Here is a 22825-nt window from a genome sequence, read left to right on the forward strand (position 1 = left end):
GTGAGAAACGAAACACTTCTTTTTTAACAATATTCTAATTTAAGCTTTGCATGTTTTCATAATTGTATATTGCTTGTATCAATTATTTATTAGATGCAAGATGAATAATAAGTTAAGACTCTTACACTACTTCATACAAACTCTAGTTGAACTATGTGGATGACACGTCAAACAGTTGAATTTCAACAGGTTAATTTAACCCTAACAAGAAATGGAGGTTATACAAGAAGCATAAGACAATGATAATTTGAATAAATCTCTTGGTATTTCTTTGGCTAAGCACATCTAGATGTCTACACTACTACAATGCGTTCTTCAACAATATTGATATATAGAGAGGATACATTGTCATTTGTCTATATTTAGTACTTGATCATGTTCGATTAAGTAATTAGATGTTTGATAATTGCACTTTGCAAACTATTTGGATGTCGGTTAAACCACTCCCCAATTAGAATGTGTTTCCAAATATATGAAGTGTTTTAATAGGATTTCACATCTTTATACAATCTAGTTGGTTGAGGATGACTCTTTGGATGTTAGACCACTATCTTCATTGCAAGTGGTCGATCTAAGCATGATCATGACACCTAAGAGGAAATTGATGCTTTATATGTAAGTATTTTAATCATTGTAGGAAATATGTAAGTGGTGTATCTTGACCAAAAATTTTGAAGGGACAAAATTATATATGTGTAAAATTTATATATTTCATCATTGTCACTAATACAATAAAAGTACATAATTTAGTATTGAAATCTTTTTGGATGTTTCTCCCTAGAAAAATGATAATTTTGAAGTTGTAATAATAATGCATCTACCTTGTGGGCTACCTTTGGAGCCATCATGGAGCATGGATTGAAGAGTAGTGTAGGATATCTATGCCATTGTATTCGGCCATGTAGTGTAGGTTTGTTTAAGGCTTGTATTAAGGCCTAAGTAACATGGGATTTTTCTTAAGTTAGACATCTAAACCAAGTGGAAAGTGTGTGCCATGTGTCATGCTTCCATTGGAGAGAATTTACTTTATAGAAGTGGCCACATGGCACCCTAGGAGAGGAGAGGATTTCTTTTTGGTAGTGGTCACATGTCCTTCCACCATTGGAGATGATTTGCTTTTAGTAGTGGTCACATGACACTCTAGGAATGGAGATGATTGTGTTTTGTGAGAGGCCACATGTCCTCCCATCATTGGAGAGGATTTATGAACATTTCTCCACTTTTTAGAAGGCCTCATTTTTTGCCAATGAGAGTAAAGGTGGGAGATCATGCTTTTAGGGTTTAAAAGAGACACTCTTGGCCTATAAATAGAGGTGTCTCCACCATTCTATTTCATCTTGGATTAATGTAATGTTATGTTTCCAAATTATGGTCAAACACTTCCTAGATAAAGACTAGAGCAATCCTATAGGCCCCTCTAGTCACCTTCCTCCTTAAGTTGGCCTCACCTCTCTTGGAGCCACCAAACACTACACCATCACCTCCATATCCTAGAGGTCATGAGCTTCTATACCATCTACACCTTAGCTCATCATCCTTGGACCATTTACCATCACTTTTTCGCACCATCCATCCAAGTAAACACCCCTCCATGCATATCTCCTAGTTTTGGCCCAACCTAGCGAAGGAGGTTGCCATCACCTATAACCTTCTAGGCATTGTGAATGATCTAAAAACACATTTTTAACTCAAAGTAGCTACCCTAAATCAACCTGACTACTCCAAACTACCTAATCTCACTTCTACATTTTTTAATCACTAAGTTAACAACCTAGGAGTCTAAACCAGTCAGAAATGATCCAACTACAGACCCCAAACCATTTACTTCAGCGCAAACCTACTAATTTAGAATCTCACTAGCCAAAACCTCTAAAATTGAACCTAAAACCTTTCTAAACCACTTCATTGACTCATACCTATTTCTATATCAAATTTCTATTAACTCAAGGTGCCAAAAAGTTTCAAATAACCCTACAACATGTTCTATATTACAGTCCCTCCCCTTAGACCCTTACTTTTAACACTCACCTATCAAAACCATCATTTTTAACTAAGAATGACCTATAACTCTGCTAACTCATTTCTCTTAAACATTTCACTCAACTTGACACCACCAACTTCACAACACAAAATTCATGACAAATTACCAAGTCCAAACAAATCATCAAATTACACAAATATCTTTCAACCAAGTTAATTAATTCAAAATACTAAGAATATTCATTTTAAGCATAACAATCAACATGCATTAATCTCACACACTATCAAATATCCATTAAATAAAATACTAGCTTTCATTACCTTAACAGGAATGTTACCTCGCTTTATGCAGTGCACTATCTTTGCTTCGAGCTTAAGGAACTCTAGAAAAGCTTAGAAACCACAAAAACATTATCAGAGCAAGTCCTTAGAACCTCTGATTGACGAAGAGCTAGAAAAGAGAAGTAGACGACACATGCGAGAAAAGTCTGGTCGCATGCGTCTTAAACTACGAATTAAGAAAAAAAGAGCAGAAACTTACTTGTTCTAAAATGAAAATTGATCAGTAAGGATTGAAAAGTTCACTGCCGTGATATTCTAGACGCTTCCTGATTGTCAAATAAATGAGTTAGGAGTCATAAATCTTAGAGAAAAGAAAAAGAATCTCAAAGAACGAATTTTAGAGAAATGATGATTATTTTAAATAATAAGACAAATTTATGAAATTCTATTTATAATATTGAATTATTTTAAAATTAAAATACTCAATCTCATTATTTTAACAACTCCTTAGATAAGGAATTATCCCAAAAATTGTAATTTTTTTATTTTTTTACTATTATTTTAAATTTTTAGAGAATTAGCAAATAAAGTTTTTTATTTCCAAAGTAAACCAAACGAAAATCCACATGTTTAGTTAAAGAAAAGCAAAAATTAAAATCTTATACTGGATACATTAATCAGAAAATTTTATGATATTTTTGTTTGTGTTTTAAAAGATACAGTAAAGCTACCAGCGGTAGTGTTGCGGTAGTGTTATGGGAGTGGCTTAACAGGAAAAATAGTCCTTAGCTGCTCAATGCTTTTTGAACTTTCGCTTTGAACTTGCTTCACACTTAAAACAGATTTTCAAATCACTCTGATCCAATCTAACCCTTGTTCTCCAAAATTCCAATTTCCTCAACTCATGTATTTTCTCCGCAAGCAATAGGTTAAATTCTCAAGAGACAACAATGTTGCATGAGCTTTTGCTAGCGTTACTGGGCTACACCGGAGACTTAATCGTCGACCGGCGGGACCACCTCACCGCCGAAGCCCCCATCTCCGATGAATGCACTTTCAAGCTCGCTCCCGACATCTCTTTTATCGACCCAAGTGACAGGTTCTAACTCCATCTTTTAATTTATTCGTTCTTTTTTCTAAATCCCAGAGTACAATTCTTTTACTTTGGAGGGTAATTTTTTATGGGTACGCTGAAAATTGAAACTTTCTAATGGATTGTGTTGGGTGCAGAGAACTTATTGAGAGGATCATCGTGTTGGGGTTTTATTATAGGGAGATGGAGCGGTTTTCAGCCAAGTGCAGGAACTTAAGTTGGATAAGGTCTGCGAATACGAACCCTTTGGAGAGAAAGGAGAAGGAAAGTGTGTATCGTAGGGCCCTAGCCAATGGCATTGTTGAAGTGCTCTCAGTTTATAGGTCTGCGGTTCTGCATATTGAACAGAAGTTATTGTCCGAAACCATGCCTATCTTGGCGACAGTTACTCAGGGCCTTAACAAGGTAATTTTTTCTGTTTTCTCTTTTCAGTTTATTTAGACATTGATTTGATTTCTTTTCCAGTTTTTTTGCCTTTTGCCTCCTCTGTACGAACTCATCCTGGAGATTGAACGTGATGATATTCGTGGAGGTCAACTTCTTAATCTTCTGCATAAAAGATGCCATTGTGGAGTGCCTGAGTTACAGACTTGCATGCAAAGGTATGCAATTCTTTTGTTGCATAGTATTCTAGGTAGTGTTAAGATGCAGGTTATGTCATTCCAACTATGTGATTATTAGCCTCTAAATTTTGTTGTTTGTATTAGACTAGTAGTCCAAAAACATCTTGGGTTTTTAATTGTTAAGTCATGAATGTTTTATTTCTGTTAGTCACTACAAATCTTTAATGTAGTATAAAAAACATAGATGTGAAGTAAAAATACTTGTTGGGTAGGTTAATGGTGGATATTATTTGGGACTAATTTGTTTTTTCTCATCCTTAAAACATCGCCCGTGATTAATTCTTATTAACTTTTTTCGGCTATTCTTGTCCAAAGCTTAGGCTTCTTTGGCATGGACACCAGGTCATGTATAACCAGCTTGCATCGTGGATGGTCTATGGGATTCTTCAAGACCAGCATGGAGAATTTTTCATTAGGAGGTAACTCGGTATTAATTTTTAGTATGTCTACGGTTGATATGCATGTAATTGTGTCTCAAAACAATTACAGCGGTAGACTGATCTGGTGGTGTTATATTGCAAAAATGGTGTTGAGAGTAAGATCTATTTTGTTAATTATCCCCGACATCCAGACTTTTTGAAGGCCGTTGTTGAAAATATTTTATTTCCATGATTGATGTTTCACACTATTAAATTGGTTATAAGTATTGATAATAGTAATTATTACTATTTTATTATTATTATTATTATTATTAACATTATTATCAAGCATTGTCATAATTTATATAAACGATTGTAGCCTCTGCTATATTTCAATAGTTTCTGTTATATGCTATTGTCACCATGACTGGATATTGACTAAATAATACTTATTTGTTTCATATGTTATAATGTATGGAAACATCTTATATCATCTTGATCATATCTTATAATATATTGGATTATCCTTTAGGATTAACCTATTTTCTCACTAACTTTTAGGATTAGTTGCCATATTGTATCATCTGTTAGTTGGAGTCTGATTAGTATAGATAAAGGGTTAGTACTCTACTTTTTATGATCATATCATAACATTATGGAACATCACATCATACCTGGTGAATATCAGTTTCATATTAATTTTTTTCTTTTATTTTTACTCTGTCTCCACACTGAAAAGCCCCATAATTCAACATTATCCATTATATTGTATACCTGAGACAACCCATCACCAAAATCATCAAAAGCTGAAAGGCTTTATCACCTCTGATTTCTCCCTTCCAAACAAGAAGAAAACTATGCTAGTAAAATATATGATGTGTTACATGAAAACTAATTTATCTGGATATTAGTTCATCTTCTTCACTTTTAAACTTTGTGATTAATTTGGTGGTATTGATAATTTCTGGTTTCTTAGGTTTAGAGAACTCTTATTTACTATTCCTTTGTAATTATGTATTTGACCTCATTCATTTGCTTTTCAGGCAAGAAGATAGAGATGTAGGAAGCAACTCATCTCATCCAGACATCTCGGAAAAGTTGGCACGCATGTCAACCGATGATGCATCATTGTCTGATTGGCACTTGGGCTTTCATATTTCTTTGGTATTGTTAGCTAATTCTGGTCATGTCATGGCTATTTCTTTTGAGTGTGTTTGTTTCAATGTTTAAAAATTTATTGCTGAGAATGTGAACTTTGGAATGTAATATTTCCATGTTTGTTATAATCCATAAAAGAGTTTTCCTATGTCCTGTTTCAGACCTGGAAAGTAGTAATACCTTGTGTTTTCTTCATTTTTGTTCCTATACTATGGTTGGGAAAGTAATATTTCCATTGGAATTTGGAAAATTGTTTTCTAACCCAATTATAGCTTCTGTTTCTACTCTTAATGATTTTGAATTTTAAAAGATATTCCCAGGAATATTAAAATCTAACCCAACATACTTTTTAATGTACTCAGGAATAGCATTTTTTGTTATAGTATTATTGGGAATGTCACTCATTGGTATGCAATATTCCTTCAAATAAACGTAATTTTTTTTCATGAATATTGCTTAGTGTTTGTAAGCTCACTTTTATATATCAATGGATTCCATGTTTCATTCTTTAATTTTTGTCCAGTTCAGTTCAGGAGTTCTAATTGTCCCTAACTTTATATTGACAGGTTACTAATGGTTGTTGTATACAAATTTTACTATTTATACATTTTGTTTTGCAGGATATGCTGCCAGAATATATACCTATGCGTGTTGCTGAATCAATTCTTTTTGCTGGAAAAGCTGTTAGGGTTCTACGAAATCCAAGTCCCTCCTTCCAGTCTGGGGATGCTGTGCATCCTCAAATGCCTAAAAGTTTTCAGAAGATACATGGATTAGCGGGGCGTTTTCATTTTCATAGGGAACCTGCAATTAATATGGGAATAGGAGATGATTTGCTTCCACAATCTGAGGCAGATAAGATTGAAGCAATGCTTCTGAACCTAAAGGTTTTCATGTCCTGCATTTAACTCAATCTCAGATGCTGATTTTCCAAAGCTGTTTTATTAAATAGTTGGATTGTTGGCAGCCTTTTATGTGTCATAGTTCTTCATTCTAACTAACTGACTAATTAATCATTCTTTACTATTGACATTTTAGACAAACTCGTTATTGACTTTCCACAGGAATCATCTGAATTTCATAAAAGATCATTTGAATGTGCTGTGGACTCTGTTCAGACTATTGCAGCCAGTCATCTCTGGCAGGTGCTTAACATAAATCTTCTGTTCATGTATTTATTAATTTTTGAACCATTTCTGTTCGGAGCCTTCAATTTCTATTCCATTCATTTCTGCAGCTTGTGGTTGTACGTGCTGACTTGAATGGCCACTTGAAGGCATTAAAAGACTATTTTCTATTGGCAAAAGGAGATTTCTTCCAGGTAAAGCTAGAAATATTATCTAATCCTAGCATTTTGAAAGGGAGTCAGTGTGTCAACATGAGAATTTTGTTTTTGTTGTGTTAGAAAAAAACTGTTTATGCAATGAAAAGTTGAGGTTGGGGCAGGGAGGTGATATGATCAAGACTGCTTACCTTATCACCATGCCAACTCTGAGCTCACAACACCCTACATCTGATGGGCATCTTTCCTATTTACACCATTGGACATGGACTCTGTTGGGTTGAACTTGGCCCACAGACCCAACATATATCCCATGACCCTTTGCACATATCAGGGGGAATAGGAGTTTTGAACTTTTGATAACTATCCATCCATCGAGTAGTGATGTCAATGATATGTTTTCTCCTTTTCTGCGTTTTAACCCTTGAAATTGATTATGGGCACATTTATTTTAAAAAGATAATCACTTTTTTTGGTTTATGAGTTAGTTACAAATAATAATTTTTTTTATTGAAATCAGAAGTTATTTAAAATAACTTCTCATAAGATCAATTATTTATTTTTTTCAAAAATGATTTTTTATTGTAGACAAGCATAAATTGATTTCAGCCTTTTAATTGCTAAATTATTGTATATCAGAATCACTTCTTTTCAAATCTTTAACAAACTGGTCATATATTGGTTTTATCATAATCATTGTGTGTGCGCTTGTCTCCATGGCCAATTTATATGACATTATGTTTAATCAGTCAATGTTAAGTGAAATTTATGGTAGATCACTGATTATTTTTGAATTTTGATAGTTGCTTGACTAATTTGTAGTTGATATATTTCGGTAGGTAGGTGAGTTTCTCCCTGTCATTTGTGGCTGTCCAACATCTGCATTGTTTTTCATTTTGGAATTATCTATTTTGTGAATGGTAAAATAATTCTTTCAATCTGTATATTGGTTTGATTTCTGAACTACTAAATAATTCAGTTACAAATAAGATGTTGCAAATTGGTTTAAACTTAAGCTAGAAAATTAGCGTTGGGAAGTGTCTCATTTGTATCCCGTGCCTTGGATATGCATCAATTACTCACTGAAGTTCAAACTTCAGTTTGTCTTGAAATTTTAACTTTAATGAAATTATACTGACATCTTTGATCTACTCATTATTTTCTATGCAAGTGTTTCCTTGAGGAAAGTCGTCAGTTAATGCGACTGCCGCCACGCCAGTCAACAGCTGAAGCTGATCTTACGGTCCCATTTCAGCTGGTCTGTTTAACTTATGATATGAAAATATTTTTTTGGCTTCATGCCATTCACCAGTTAGTTACATCAACATGTTCATATTCTTAGATTCACGAAGCTTAATTGCTACTCCTTTGAAATGCAGGCTGCATTAAAAACTATTGGTGAAGAAGACAAATATTTCTCTAAAGTGTCCCTGCGGTTAGAATCCATATTTGTTATTTTTCCTTCCTTTTTTTCTAGCTTCATGCTGAGCTGTTACAAACATCGGGCACTAATATCTTCTCTTCCTCCTTTAGGATGCCTTCTTTTGGAATCACAGTTAAACCTTCACTAATAGATTTACCAAAGCCAACCTCTTCTGTGGATGGTGGCACTGGTGCTTCACTTTCAAATGCTTTGTCAGAAGTGTCAGTAGATGGTTGGGATGGTATTGCACTTGGGTATTCTGTTGATTGGCCTTTACATTTGTTCTTTACTCAAGAAGTCATGTCTAAGTAAGTTACCACTGCTAATGTCCTGCGACCAAGGGCTGATTCTTTTGTCTTGCTATTAATTTTAGCTATACTAGTTCTTCTAACTGGAAGCCCTTTACGGTATAAAACTTCTTAAAATGTGTCATGGCTTCTTCATATACCAAGTGTGCAGGATGTGCAAATATTACATTATAATAGGGGCCACTGGTTTAAGAGATATACATATTATTTATATATAGGGATATATCTTGTGAGACCACTGATTTAGTTTAGACATGAGGACCATTGGACACTCTCGCTTAAGTGGTCCAGACTGAAAAAAGTGCTTATAAAAGTCACATGACTTTGTGTTTAAATCTTGACTTTTAATATTCAATAATCACTTTATCAGGATTTGTCCCTCCCTCTCATACGAAAACAATGCTTTGATATTATGGCCTTGTGTGGATAGACTTCTTCATAAGCACTTATAGAAGAAAATGAAAAAAATGAATCAAAGTTCTTCCAAAAGTTAAAATAAACTCATGCACATCATATTGTAGAGAAGCTACATGAGAGCATTAATAAAAGTTGAAGTGCATGAGTTAACTTCAACTAATGGAGAAACTGGTTAATTTTAGCTTTATATTTTTTTCTTTCAGAAGTACTTAAGGAGAACTTTATTCAAATAGGGCCTATATATCTTAAATAAACTTATTATGTTAGTTATAGTTCAGTAAATTTTCTGCACAATTAATACTTTTTACAGGTACATTAGAATATTCCAATACCTACTCCGGCTCAAAAGAACACAAATGGAGTTGGAGAAACTATGGGCATCTGTAATGCACCAATATCATAGTGATTTTGCCAAACACCGAAATGATCAAGAGAAGAGCTCAGAAACACAGCAGAAACAACAGAGATTTCGACCAATGTGGCGTGTTAGAGAACACATGGCATTCTTGATCAGAAATCTCCAGTTTTATATTCAGGTTGTCGTTCACATCTTATCTTTGATGTTAAATTTGTTCTATTGCTACTACAAATATTATTTGAACTTTGAAGTAATTGTGGGATTGATAAACTAGTTCAGCACTGCTATATATTTTTTTTTATTCATGCACTCGGGCACAATATGCTGAATATACTAACAAAAAGTCATCTGAACATGTAAAAACCTGTATTACAAAGCATTCACAGTCAATTAGGAAAATACTGTTATGTATCCAAGTAAGAGATGTAACTAACCACGAAAGTAGGTAGAAAGATAACCCTCAACTCTCACAGTAAATCGAAAGAACGACAACTGAATGAACTTTTTTTATTGATAGAAGTATCTGAATAAACAAAAGTAAACAATAATTGGGAGTATAACCTCCTTCAATTACTTGGGAGCATAACCTCCCTCACAAGACGCATAACCGTCTGTCAACAAAACTCAATAATCAAAAGCATAACCCTAACAATAGCCTCTAGCTTTATTTATACTAATTATTTCCCGCTCATCTCATAGTAAATATTTCCTAGAATATATCTGCATTTAATATAAATATCCCTATATTTAATATAAATATCCCCCTTATATTTCCCTGACATATATCCTTAATTATAAATATCTTATATTAAATATTTTCCTGGAATATATATTTATTTACTCTAATTAACTTATACCGGATATTCTCCTCGAATGTGGCTCCCTCTTACTGTAATTAGTTCCCGCCCATCCTAACCGCTGCGACAGTTAGGATGGTAATTCTTCAACCGTTCGGCTCAGGTCCTTCACTGCTTCCCACCGCTCGGCTCGAGCTCTCACCTTCTTTCGTCGTTCGGCTCGACTCCCCCACAGACTACCACCATTCGGCCTGGTCGCTCTCCATTGTTCACCGTTCGGCCTGCTCGCTCCCCGTTGTCCACCTTTCGGCTTGATCGCTCCCTGCCTTCCACCGTTCGGCCAGCTCGCTCCTTGTTGTCCCCCGTCCGGCCTAATTGCTCCCCGCCTTCCACCGTTCGGCCTGGTCGTTCCCCACCGGTCGGTGCCCTTCTCCTTCTCTCCTATACCTTCTTCTCTCATATACCTTGTACCCTAACAAATATTGTCAAATGTAACATAGCCAAAATGTCCATTGTCCAACAAACATAGAGAAGCTAGTTTATAATTGTTGGAAGTCCCACATCGACTAGAGATAAGACCAATTCTTAGTTTATAAGTGGGTGCAAACCTCACTCTACAAGCCGGTTTTGTGGGGTTGAGTTAGGCTTAAAGTCCACTTCTAACATGGTATCAGAGCCATGGTTAGAGCCTATCCTAGCGAGTTCTAAGTGAGTATTCTATTCTTTTATTCCACCTGCTATCGGGCCGTTACCGGACCACCCAATTTCTGCTATCACGCACGAGATGTCTATACCTCGGCGTGAAGGGGGTGTGTTGGAAGTCCCACATCGACTAGAGATAAGGCCAATTCTTAGTTTATAAGTGGGTGCAAACCTCACTCTACAAGCCGGTTTTGTGGGGTTGAGTTAGGCTTAAAGTCCACTTCTAACAATAATTATAAAATAGGAGATTTATATCTTGTCCAAACATGTTGGGATCTGTGAAGAAGCATGAGACACTTAATATGAATCTTGGGGAGTACTACTACACCCCAAAAGCTTAGCCAGGCTAGACATCATAGTTGGAGATTCCAAGATCTTGTAGATTCCACTCTATAATTCCATACTCAAGTCTTGTACCTTGCAATTCGATCCTAAAATCCCATTAAGCTTTGTTCCCTTGTTCCACAAGAGTTGACTATGTACTATCCCTTTGCTACCCTTGTACAAAGACCACAGTGTCGTGTCATCACTTGTTTGCGGTTGAGAGACAGTGAAAAGCTTTGATATAAATTCATAAAAACTTAGGGAGAACCACGCCACAAAAGCAAGCCAATCTAGCTATAGTAGTAAGAGAGCCTAAGGCCTTATAAATCCCTTACTTTTGATGTGAGACTAGAGTTCTTACCTTGCAATTTGATTATAATAGAGAAATGTCTTTTTGTTTGTGTTGAGCACAATTTTAATTCTTAGAAGTGGAATTGGTAATTGTTGTAATTTGAGATAATATCTTTAGAATCTTCCTAATTAGAGGAAATAGATATATAATCTTTATTTTATTTTACTTTCCTAGTTTCCCTATTTCCCTTTACTTTACTTTCCTAGTTTCTCTATTTCCCTTTTTAAGAGAATTAGATTATTACAAATAGAAAGTATCAGAATGTATTTTTTATGATTGAGAATAATAAATCAGTCTTATTTTCTACATGGTATCAGAGCTTGTCTAATCCGCTTCCGCTGTCTTTGTTGTCTGTCGCTGGTTAGCCGCCATGGCCGCCGTTAGTCCCCTAAAAGTTTCTTCTTTAACATATGTTTTTAATGGGCTCCAATTGCCCTAGTCAAGTTCTGCCTTAGAATTTTGGCCTTTCTCCAATATTAACAAATACATTTGTTTTTTTTTTTCTAATAACAGCTACACAAAGTTGTGTTGTGCTTCCATAATCTAGCCCAGCTATAAGCTATACTTCCAGTTAAAATCTGACCTAGCTATAAGCTATACTTCCAGATTTTAATCTGACCTAGCTATATGCTATACTTCCAGAATTTATCTTAGAATGGGTATTTTAAGTGATGCCCAATCTTTTTTGGCATTCTCATTGGGTGCCAATCAAAGACCGAAAGTCTCTTCTTCAGGGAACCACGAAAGGCCATTTCTTTTACTGATAATTACGTTGTGCACCACTGCCGTCCTCCATCTGCCTCCAGCCACTGTCCCCCGCCGGCCACCGTCTGCCGCCGGCCACCGTCACAGTTTCAATCGGTGACCAGCGGATTTGGATCGTCTCCTCGAGCGATGGTCAACCCCGTCGGAGTCAGAACCAGACTCCTCTCAACGCGCCTCCACGTGCCGCCTTTCTTCAGCTGGTCTCGGGTGCGTGTGTCACGCGCCGCTGTCACAGTGTCGAAATCACACCGCGCCGCTTCTGATCGACTCGCCGGACCTCCTCCTCTCTGTTCTGACCCTCCATAGCAGCCATTGTTGTCATCTTCATTGTCTCCACAACTACCTCCTTCAAAAACGCAAACTCTCGGGTTCGGTTTTTATTTCTCTTTGTTCTGCGAAACCCTAGGTCGTATTTTAGATCTATTTTCGTCTCTTCTTTCCGATCCTCTTAATTCGTCTTCGATTAGCGATTAAGGATGGTGTCGGACGTTAGCAAGAAGAAGGCTGCTCAGAAGAAGGCCACTGCCTCTGCCGTCGCCGCCGCTGTCGTCGCTCGTTGCACGCTTCTGCATCGCCGGACCTCCCTTTCGTTTCTTTGTTCTGGTTTGGTGCGTGCGTTCTGGTTTATGCCTCCACTAAATGACCAGGAGCTTTCCTCCTGCTATCACCAATGGGTTCTCACTTCGTTTCTATTTCTCAAGTAATAGTGCTTTGTTTCGCTGCTACCACAGTCGGAGTAGGGGCAGTCAGCCGTCGGCGCAGTCAGTCGCCGTCACCGCAGTCAGTTGTTGCAACCTCTGCAGTTTGTCGCTGCCGCCTCAATAAGCTGCTGCATTTTCTTTGATCAAGAGTTTCCACTGTTTGCAGTGACGGGAAATATTTTTCAGCCCCTGCCGAGAACTTTCTTCTTGGGCTAGAGTTTAGCCCGTACTTTTGTGATACAGTGTAAGTATCACCATTTGGGAGTAGTCCAGTAGAGAACTTATGACCTCCAAAGTGTCTTCGATATTTGGTGTTTTTTTGGTTTCTACCATCACTAATGTGAAAGGCTCTCTTCACCGTCAATGCTTTGTTATAACAGCTCACTTAGAGTAGTTCTTTGAGACCGCCCGCTGAATTGACTCTTTCGAAGTTATGGGATTCAGATTTGTCCCTTGTACGGATCAGTTTTCACCAGTTCTTCCACCTTCACGTTCTGTCATTGATGTGCATATGTCGTTGAGTCATGAGGGGAAGAAAAGTTTCAGCCGCCGCAGGGTAGTTAGTCCCTGAAGGTTTGTTGCTGTTTCAGCCGCTGTAGGGTGGTTAAGTCCCTATGGGTTTGTTGCTGTTAGCCACTGCAGACTGTTCAGTTCCTGCAGATTTGTTGCTGTTCAGGGCAGTTAAGTCCCTAAAGGTTCGTTGTTGTTAGGGCAGTTAAGTCCCTTAAGGTTTGTTGTTGTTCAGGGTGGTTAAAGTCCCTACAGGTTTGTGGTTGTTAGCCTTTTAGTGCCGTTGCAGGGTAGTGTAATCCTTGCAGGTCTGTTGCTGTTTAGGGCAGTTAAGTCCCTGAAGGTTTGTTGTTGTTTAGGGTAGTTAAGTCTCTATAGGTTTGTGGCTGTTAGCCTTTGAAAGCCTCCCATATGTTACTCATGGAAATCATGTTCTTGAAGTTTTGTTGTTGTTCGCCACTATTGATGGCAATTCAGTCCCTGCAGTTTGTTGTTGTTCGCCACTGGAGGCCCTTCATTTGTTCTTGTAGTTTGTTGCTGTTTGCTGCAGCAAGTCATCATCCATTTTTGATGGAAATCTCCCTCGTCCATTGCTGTCCAAGTTGAAGTTTCATGGTGCTAGTTCACCTTCGTCCATTGTTGTCCAAGTTGAAGTTTCATGGTGCTAGTTCGCCCTCGTCCATTGCTGTCCAATTTGGTTTATTGACGTTCTCTACAATTGAGTTTGACTATTCCAAGCTTGGTTCATACAATTTTGTATGATTCAGCTTGAGGGGGAGTGTTGTAATTTGAGATAATATCTTTAGAATCTTCCTAATTAGAGGAAATAGATATATAATCTTTATTTTATTTTACTTTCCTAGTTTCCCTATTTCCTTTTATTTTACTTTCCTAGTTTCCCTATTTCCCTTTTTAAGAGAATTAGATTATTACAAATAGAAAGTATCATAATGTATTTTTTATGATTGAGAATAATAAATCAGTCTTATTTTCTACAGTAATCTTTTAGGCCCACTTAAGAATTAGGAATGGACTGGGCTGGTTATTTTTGTGATTCCATGAAATTACCATATAAGACTATGATTCTAATTTTAAGAAGGTGCAATTGTTAAAATTAGAATTTGCAGGCCTCAATTTTAGTTCAAGTATTCAATTTCATGTTCAAAATTCTAGCTGCCAAATAGGTACTAAATGAAAGTCATTAACTATTAGCAAAAAAAATTCAATTTGTGTCTGGTTTTAGCGAAAGAAGCACGCTGATGGTATCCTTATTACAATTTTCTCGTGTGTACTGTACCTTTTTACAACAAATTAAAGTCTGTTTCACATTTAAAATTGTGCTCTCTTTTTGCAGGTTGATGTGATAGAGTCTCAATGGAATATTTTGCAATCTCATATTCAAGAGTCTCATGATTTTACAGAACTTGTGGGCTTTCATCAAGAGTAATAATTTTTGTATTGCATGCTTTTAGTGTTTACAGTCTTGCTTGCTGAGCTATTTCAACATGCATACTCTGAAAACCAGCACGATCGTGGTTATTCATATTAAATACAGTTCTTTGTGACCATTGACTCAGTAGGGCAACTTTTATACTATTGCTCACATATAGGGATCATCTTTTACTTTTTATGGTCAAAGATAACTTTAGTTTCACTCCGCTCCTGTGCTTTGTTTTATTCCTTCTGGTGGCTATTTGACTTTTATGTCTCCAACAGGTATCTGTCAGCCTTGATTTCACAAACTTTCTTGGATATTGGTTCTGTGTCGAGGATACTGGATAGTATCATGAAGCTTTGCTTGCAATTTTGCTGGAATATTGAGAACCAAGATAACTGTTCAAATACTTCTGAACTGGAACATATAGCCGAGGTGATATGCATTGCTGGTTTTGTTTACCAAATAATTGTACAGGAATAAATCTCAATAAAGCCATTATTGCCATCATACAGTGTTATATATTAAACGTATAGTAGGCTCAATTAATTGAGCATTTTTAATTAAGAGAAAAAAAGATACTAATTTATTATCATCTACCTTATTCAGGCTTTAATATTATGATATATTTTGTATAGCAGAAATATACTCTTGTTTCTCCATATAATTCATGATGATTTAATAATCAATGATGAGGGTAAATGTTATGATGATAAATATGTGAATTCTTTAGCTGTACCTTTTAGGTCTACCATAAGACAGGCTAAATTGGATTTGAGGAACTTCAGAATGGACTTCTAGACAATATTATTTATCTGCTCTTGAACTTGTCTAGTAGTAGTTATGCAAAGTACAATATAGTTGCTTCTTTAGGTTCTGTTCACAAACTACCTTTTTTAATGGAAGGTGACAAAAATTTATATGGGAATGTTCGCTTGAGACCTTCTATTTCCCCTCAAATATCTGAAGTTCTACCTCATTTGTCATTTATTCTCTATCTTATACTGTCAAAAATTGAATTTTCTCTCTTCACTTCAGACTTATTCATAGAAATTTACTCTACCTGGGGATAAATTGCTGAGGCGGGTTTGTATTTAAAATGCAATCTGTTTGTAAAGAATAAGATCATCCTCTTTTCCTCCCTGTTTCAGTTGATTGGGCCTTTCCAAATAACTGGTTTCATTTCTATATTTTGTATTAGATATCCATCCTTTACTGAAATCTATCGTTTGTTTTGATTGTTTACTTATTGTTTGCTTTCTCTAATCTAACAACATATATAGGAATTCAACAAGAAATCAAATTCCTTGTACACTATACTGCGCAGCAGCAGACTTGCTGGAAGTCAACGAGCCCCGTTTTTGAGACGATTTCTCTTGCGATTGAATCTGAATTCCTTCTTTGAGGTAAAACAACCGGATACATACTTAGTCAGACTGCTTAGATCAATATTTCTAACTGTTTGTTATTTTGTTCCTTAACAGTCAACTGCAAGAGGAGTTCTGAATGTTGTTAGGCCACGCCCTACACTTCCTGCTTTAAACCAACAGTAGTATCAGTATCATTCCACCACACAATTGCAATGTTTCTTGCTTCTCGCCGTATTTGGCATGTGAGCTTCAGTGGAGTGGCAGAGTTTAATTTTGACATTCAAGTCGCGATTGCTGTTTTACCATCATGCAACTGTCCTCTGAAAGTCAATTGCGTATTCCACTTGCTATGTGGTTCCTGATCCTAGCTTATTTTGATTGATTTTAATGTAAAAACTGGTCAGTTTGGTTGTTGTTCTCAATCCTAGCTGATTTTGTTGATTTTAATGGAAGCACCGGCCAGTTTGGAAGGTGGTTCGTGCTTGTGCTATTTGGTGGCTGGTAGAGATGGCTGTTGCATTTTGTAGATGTAAGCAGTGGTATTTGTGTATAATGCAATTGATTTTTAATATTATTACTACATGCTAAACGTAGGTGATCCCGCGTGGTTTTTGTTTGCTCCAAGATGTCTTTCACCTTCAAGCTTCTTGCAATTGGCCAATGAAGTCTGGCATATCATTCGACAGAATTACTTCAACTGTTAGGAAGATCCTAGCAAGCTCAAATTTATCTCACTCTATACTTAATGCGCTCAGGTACTACCAATATGGTTCACTTTACGAATGAAACTATCGATCATAAGAAAAACTTGTTGGCAAGACAATAGCGGTTCAAACTGGAATTTGACTAACGGCTGTGTTCTTTTTTCAACAAACCATAAAAAAAAAAAAAATAACGTGGTAGATCAAAACGTATAACTATATTTTAAAAAATACAAGCTAAAACTGTTTTGTATGCGGAATATAGCTTCGTGTCAGAATGTGGTTTACGAAATGTGCTCTCGAAGCTGCACTGCATCTCGATGGCATATTAGCATCGATAGTGTATTGATCATACATTATCATTCTCAATGCCTACGGATGATTCATGCACAAAAAGCATTGATAGTTGTTTTTGGCACCTTGCATTCGTTCCTAAAACTTTTTAAAATATCCAAAAGGAATGAGAAGCTCACAAGAAAGTTTGGAGAGCAGAAAAAAAAAGGAAGCACCCTTTAACCTTTGCTTTTCAGGGCTTTTAGACCCCCTTTTCCCCTAAAAAAAAACTTACTTTGCTGAGACTTCAAGAAGTGTTGAGGAACACTAGCAGTGGCTATGCAGATGTAACTTTTGATTATATTTTGTTAGCTAACAGAATTGACGAAAACAAGTTTTGGAAAAATATAAAACTATTCTGCTTAAAAGTTGGAAAGAAAGAAAAACTTAATGATTTTTGTTTTACACATTTTATGAGATTCAAGATGAATGGAAATTAAAACAACGACGTAAATTAAAGAAATATAATGAATTATTTAAGAGAGGCAAAAAAACATAAAATGAATAAATAGGTGTGAAAAATAATAATAAGTAAAATTATTGGACTAATATTGTGAAGATAGATACCAATTATCGTCCATTTATTATTTTAGTTCAGCCCAATTTTTTTTTAACTTATTCTGCATCCAATACACCTTTATTTTTCATTTTTAATGAATTTTTGGTCGCACTAAATAGCAGCTCGCAAAAATGAACACCAGAATGTGATTCCACGTTTGTGGTTGGTGTGTGGGAAAATCATGATGAATCTCAAACTTTATGTAAATAAATTGCTTTTGCATAAAATGATACAAATTGTTTTTTAATCTTTCCTACCACAACTACATCTAAATTTGCGCAAGAAAACGCTCATTTAAACAAGCTGAGAAAATACAAATTCACTCAAACTTCTATTTTTTTTTCGTATATTATTAATTGCAACTTCCATTTTTAATTTTCTCTTTATCTACCTTTTCGTTCTATACCTAGTTTACATGCACATTTTTCAAAAGTGTATAAAAGTTTAGATACAAAAATTATCTAGAAAGTTAGAATGCAAGAAGAAGAAAGAGGTTAGGTGAAGGGTGTAGGTGGATCCTCTTCAAAGACTAAAATATCAAATAGCAGGTGGATGCAGAGATAAACTAAATATGATACATTAACAAAATTACTTCCAAATACCATATTTATAATTTAACAAGGCAGAAAGAAACTCAAAACAATTTTGAAAGCTAAAACATACTTTTATTCATTAAATTAATTAATTAATTAATATAGGTGCATAAAATAAAATTGAGAGATGAAAGATACGAAAAGGCATGATGATGGTAAAATCCAAGCCTCAGAGGGTGAGAGAGAAAGAAGTCACCACCAACCAACGAAACAAAGCAGAGGTAGGTAGCAGATAAGCCACCTCAACACAACACAACACAACATAACATAGCTTCCACTCTCTCACACATTCAACCAAACACCTTCACGTTATCGTCATTCTTCCAAAATGGATTCAAGTCACCAAATGGAAAAAGAGAAAGAAGAAGAGAGACAGAAGACAGTAGTCTCCACAGAACCGCCATTTGCAGTGGCATCACTATCCCTCTCTCTCCCAACCGTTTTCCCCTTTCGACAACCTAAGATCTCATCAACCCCTCAACCCAACAAGGTCAAGGTTCCAACCCAAGCTTCATCCCTAACCCACCTTTCTCTCTCAACCGCTTCCCCAACTCCTTCCAAGACCTCCTTCAAATCCTCCCTCTCCGCCACCCCCATCCACGCCCCTCTATCCCTCGGGCCCAACCGCCCCCGCGACCCCTCCAACTCCGCTGCGCTTCGCCGTGCCTCTGTGGTCTGGTTCCGCAACGACCTCCGCGTTCTCGATAACGAGTGTCTCGCCTCCGCCAACAATGAATCTCTCTCTGTCCTCCCCGTCTACTGCTTCGACCCCGCCGACTACGGCAAGTCCGCCTCCGGCTTCGATAAGACTGGTCCCTACCGCGCCACCTTCCTCATCGAGTCCGTCGCCGACTTGCGGCGGAATCTCCAGGCTCGCGGCTCCGATCTGGTGGTGCGCGTTGGGAAGCCCGAGACCGTTCTGGTAGAGCTGGCGAAGGCCGTCGGGGCCGACGCGGTGTACGCGCACCGGGAGGTTTCTCATGACGAGGCGAAGACGGAGGAGAAGGTGGAGGCAGCGATGAAGGAGGAGAATGTGGAAGTAAAGTACTTCTGGGGAAGCACGTTGTATCATGTGGAGGATTTGCCTTTTAAGCTTGAGGATATGCCTTCCAATTACGGAGGGTTTAAGGATAGGGTTCAGAAATTGGAGATTAGGAAGACAATTGAGGCTTTGGATCAGCTTAAGGGAATGCCTTCTCGCGGAGATGTTGAGATTGGTGATATTCCTTCCTTGATGGACCTTGGTCTTAATCCATCTTCCACAATGCCACAGGTTTGTTTATTTGCTGTTCATGCATATTGGTTTCAACTGTTATCATCAATGATCTTATTGGTTTTAACTGTTATCATCAATGATATGTATTGCGCAGGATGGGAAGGCTGGTGCTAATGCTTCTATGGTAGGAGGGGAGACTGAGGCACTGCAGAGGCTGAAAAAATTTGCGGCTGAGTGTGAAGCTCAGCCACCCAAGGGGTATAAGGATGGAACACACAGTATATATGGTGCCAACTTTTCCTGCAAGATTTCTCCGTGGTTGGCAATGGGATGTCTCTCCCCTCGTGTAATGTATGAAGAACTGAAGAAGACTGCCAGCAGGTGTGTTGTTCTTTGTGTTCTTCTGTTTAAGGGGATTCTTTTTGGTATGAATAGGGTGTTTACTAAGTGGTGAATTGTGTTACTGCAGATCCATTTCTGCATCGTCGAACCGGACTGATGGTGGTAATGGCTCGTCCAAAACTGGAACAAATTGGTTGATGTTTGAGTTGCTATGGAGGGACTTCTTCAGGTAACAATGCTTTGTGCACGTCGTTTTACTTGGCTTGGAACTTTAGTGTACATATTTTCTTTGCATACGATATACGGGAATGGCAATGGAGCACTCTTGGGAGTTTTCCTCCCACCCCCATCCCCCATAAACTAAATGTTAGGGATTAGCTTTAATTAAGTCTCTTTCGAGAATTATGTTAGGGATTAGCTTTAATTAAGTCTCTTTCGAGAATTATGTGCGACTTTTTTACTTTTCCTAATGCAAAAATAAGTAACTTCTATATTTAAGAAATTGTAATCATAGTAGTCAATACCACACTATTGGGGATAGTGAATTGGAGCAGCCTTGTGCACTATGGGATTAAAATAGTTGGGTGCTTTTTCAATAACGGCCATATATTGTGGCTGCTACTGTGACACAGGGCTCAGAAACCCATTTACCCCGTCAGACTTGGGCTTTAAGGTAAAATATTTCATTAAAGGTTGCGTCCGTAAAACCTCTATTCCTTCGCACGTTAAAGGACTATTTTTTCTTGTGTTCTGCTCTTCCTTTAAACTTCCCAGCTCACATTCTGCTATTTCTTTCATTTTTATTTTTTTTTTCTATAAATTTAACCGCCTTCTTTGAGTTTTTTATTTCATTACTATGTTCTTATGGGTCCTATGGATTAATGGTGATTGTTTGTGTGCACAGTATATAACCTATAGTTGGATTTTTATTTGCAGTGTGAGTTAGTTTGTATTATAATATTTAAAATAGTGGTTGTCCCAATAGCGTTTTCAGAGTTAGCTGTGGCTAGCATCTATCCGAAACTCATAACCATGCTTAAAGTATTACTCTTATTTTTTACTATTTTCAAAAGGATGGAGTTAGTACAGTGCCAATTTTAAAAATTGTCGTTACAGAGCAGCCATAACAGCGTAATGCTATAACGTTAATGTTTCCCCAACCCCTTCGCAGAGGCAAATTCTGAAGGGAGACCCACTTTATCAGCACCATTGGATGCAATGGCTTGTTTAGATAGCGGAATTTTGGCCTTCTGCCATGTTCCACCGTCTGTTATTGGTAACCTTTTAGTGTACACAGGAAAGTTGCAAACAACTCATCTAAAACATTTTAAAGTTGCAATTTGTAACTATTGCTCTAAATGTGGTAAATCCCTAGTGAATGAACTTTTCATTTTCTATATGCTCACCACGGAACACCCTTAATACGTATATGTATTGAGGTTTTAAAAAAGGGTATCTATGACTGCAATCGTAACCATGTCAAGGCTTTTAGGGTTTTTGCAATTGCAATTGCAATTAGAACTGCATAATATTGTAATTACAAAGTTTCCATGCCTGCAATTGTAACTACAATGTGAAGGCTTTTGGTGTTTGTCCCATTGCAATTTCAATTGCGGCTGCTGACATGGATGATGGATTTGTATTTGTGACTGAATTTTAAGTATTGATATCAGCAATTTATCTTTCACTTACAGTTTTTGAATGATTTGCTGGTCTTATAAGTTTAAAGTTGGAAATATTTATTCCCCCTTTCCTTGAAATGTAAGGGCCTTGTGGCTCTTGAAAAACACAACAATTTCTGATTCAGGTTTCCTATTTGACCAATAACGATCATGAAGTTCTGCTTGAGAGATTACTGAAATAATTATTTTTGTTCCTCCAATTATCTGCTTTGTCAATAGTTATAATACAGAGGGATAGTATTGAAAATAACAGGTATTGCTGTGTTATTTGTTGGCAAAACATTATATATGAATACTGTTTCTGGCAAATAACATATAGTATGATTTGTGAAATTTTCATCTCGTTGGATTTGTCCAGGTTTATAACAAAAAAATACAGTTCTGCAAAGAAACAGGTGGAAGCTGCTCCAGCTACTGCATGTGCTGGTGCTTTTGCTTAAACTAGGAGTTCTAGTGGACATGTGAAAGTTTGTTTCAGGATGTGAGTTGCTTCCCTACGCAGACGTGGCAGTAGGGGGCTGGATATGCAAGAATTGGTTGCCCCATCTGATGTTCTGTTGTAACTGGCAGATACATTATTTCAATATGGAAGCTTTACATTATTTTTTCGATGGCAAGTGTTAGTTTTCTTAGAGTAGCATTTCGTCTGCATCGGGCATCGTTTGACTAGATCGTTGAGTTCCAATTCATGTCCCCCCGACCTTCCCCAGTATCGATATTTTTGGAGAAATTCGAAATTTAAAAATGTAGATCTGAGTCCCAAATCCTTGTTTCTCTGGCGTTCCCCCTAATAATGATATTTTTCGGAGAAATTTTAAATTTAAAAAGGGATGTAATTATATATTTTTAATAATATCAGGGTGAACTTTCTGTCCTTTTATTTCAGTTATCAAGAATAAAGGAAGTGACAGTGACTATAAAAAAATTATACCAACAAATTTGATGAAAGTTGGAAGATTGTGAATCAGATAAATTGAAGATTGTTTTTTTAATAATGGGTGCTTCAATATTTTCATGATGTATTGTCATCCAAGGACAATTATTATAGGAATTTAATTTCGATTTGTTCTTACTACCTTAAGTGAGTTCTCGTGGACGAGAAGCAAGCACTACAGAGCAGTCTTTTACAATGTGTCTCTCGAGGGAGAACTCAGTTCTTT

General features: G+C 36.9%; 2 protein-coding genes across 2 annotated transcripts; both read left to right on the forward strand.

Moving 5' to 3' along the window:
* Nucleotides 1–2997: 2997 nt before the first annotated feature.
* Nucleotides 2998–16858, forward strand: GCP4 (GAMMA-TUBULIN COMPLEX PROTEIN 4). The gene is made up of 16 exons (XM_047293892.2): nucleotides 2998–3361; nucleotides 3493–3760; nucleotides 3821–3957; nucleotides 4299–4397; nucleotides 5381–5501; nucleotides 6116–6382; nucleotides 6560–6640; nucleotides 6733–6816; nucleotides 7949–8035; nucleotides 8157–8212; nucleotides 8311–8508; nucleotides 9236–9461; nucleotides 14789–14877; nucleotides 15151–15304; nucleotides 16153–16275; nucleotides 16354–16858. The coding sequence occupies exons 1-16, from the start codon at nucleotides 3213–3215 to the stop codon at nucleotides 16420–16422; spliced, it is 2208 nt and encodes a 735-aa protein (XP_047149848.2). The 5' UTR covers nucleotides 2998–3212; the 3' UTR covers nucleotides 16423–16858.
* Nucleotides 16859–18606: 1748 nt separating this feature from the next.
* On the forward strand, nucleotides 18607–22274 carry PHR2 (photolyase/blue-light receptor 2). The gene is made up of 4 exons (XM_047293890.2): nucleotides 18607–19698; nucleotides 19796–20022; nucleotides 20111–20212; nucleotides 22024–22274. Exons 1-4 carry the CDS (start codon nucleotides 18754–18756, stop codon nucleotides 22103–22105), a joined length of 1356 nt encoding a protein of 451 aa, XP_047149846.1. The 5' UTR covers nucleotides 18607–18753; the 3' UTR covers nucleotides 22106–22274.
* Nucleotides 22275–22825: the final 551 nt, after the last annotated feature.

The sequence above is a fragment of the Vigna umbellata genome, chromosome 8 (genome assembly GCF_029865625.1).
Source record: "Vigna umbellata cultivar VRB3 chromosome 8, Vumbellata_1.0, whole genome shotgun sequence".
In the NCBI taxonomy this organism is placed as follows: Eukaryota; Viridiplantae; Streptophyta; class Magnoliopsida; order Fabales; family Fabaceae; genus Vigna; species Vigna umbellata.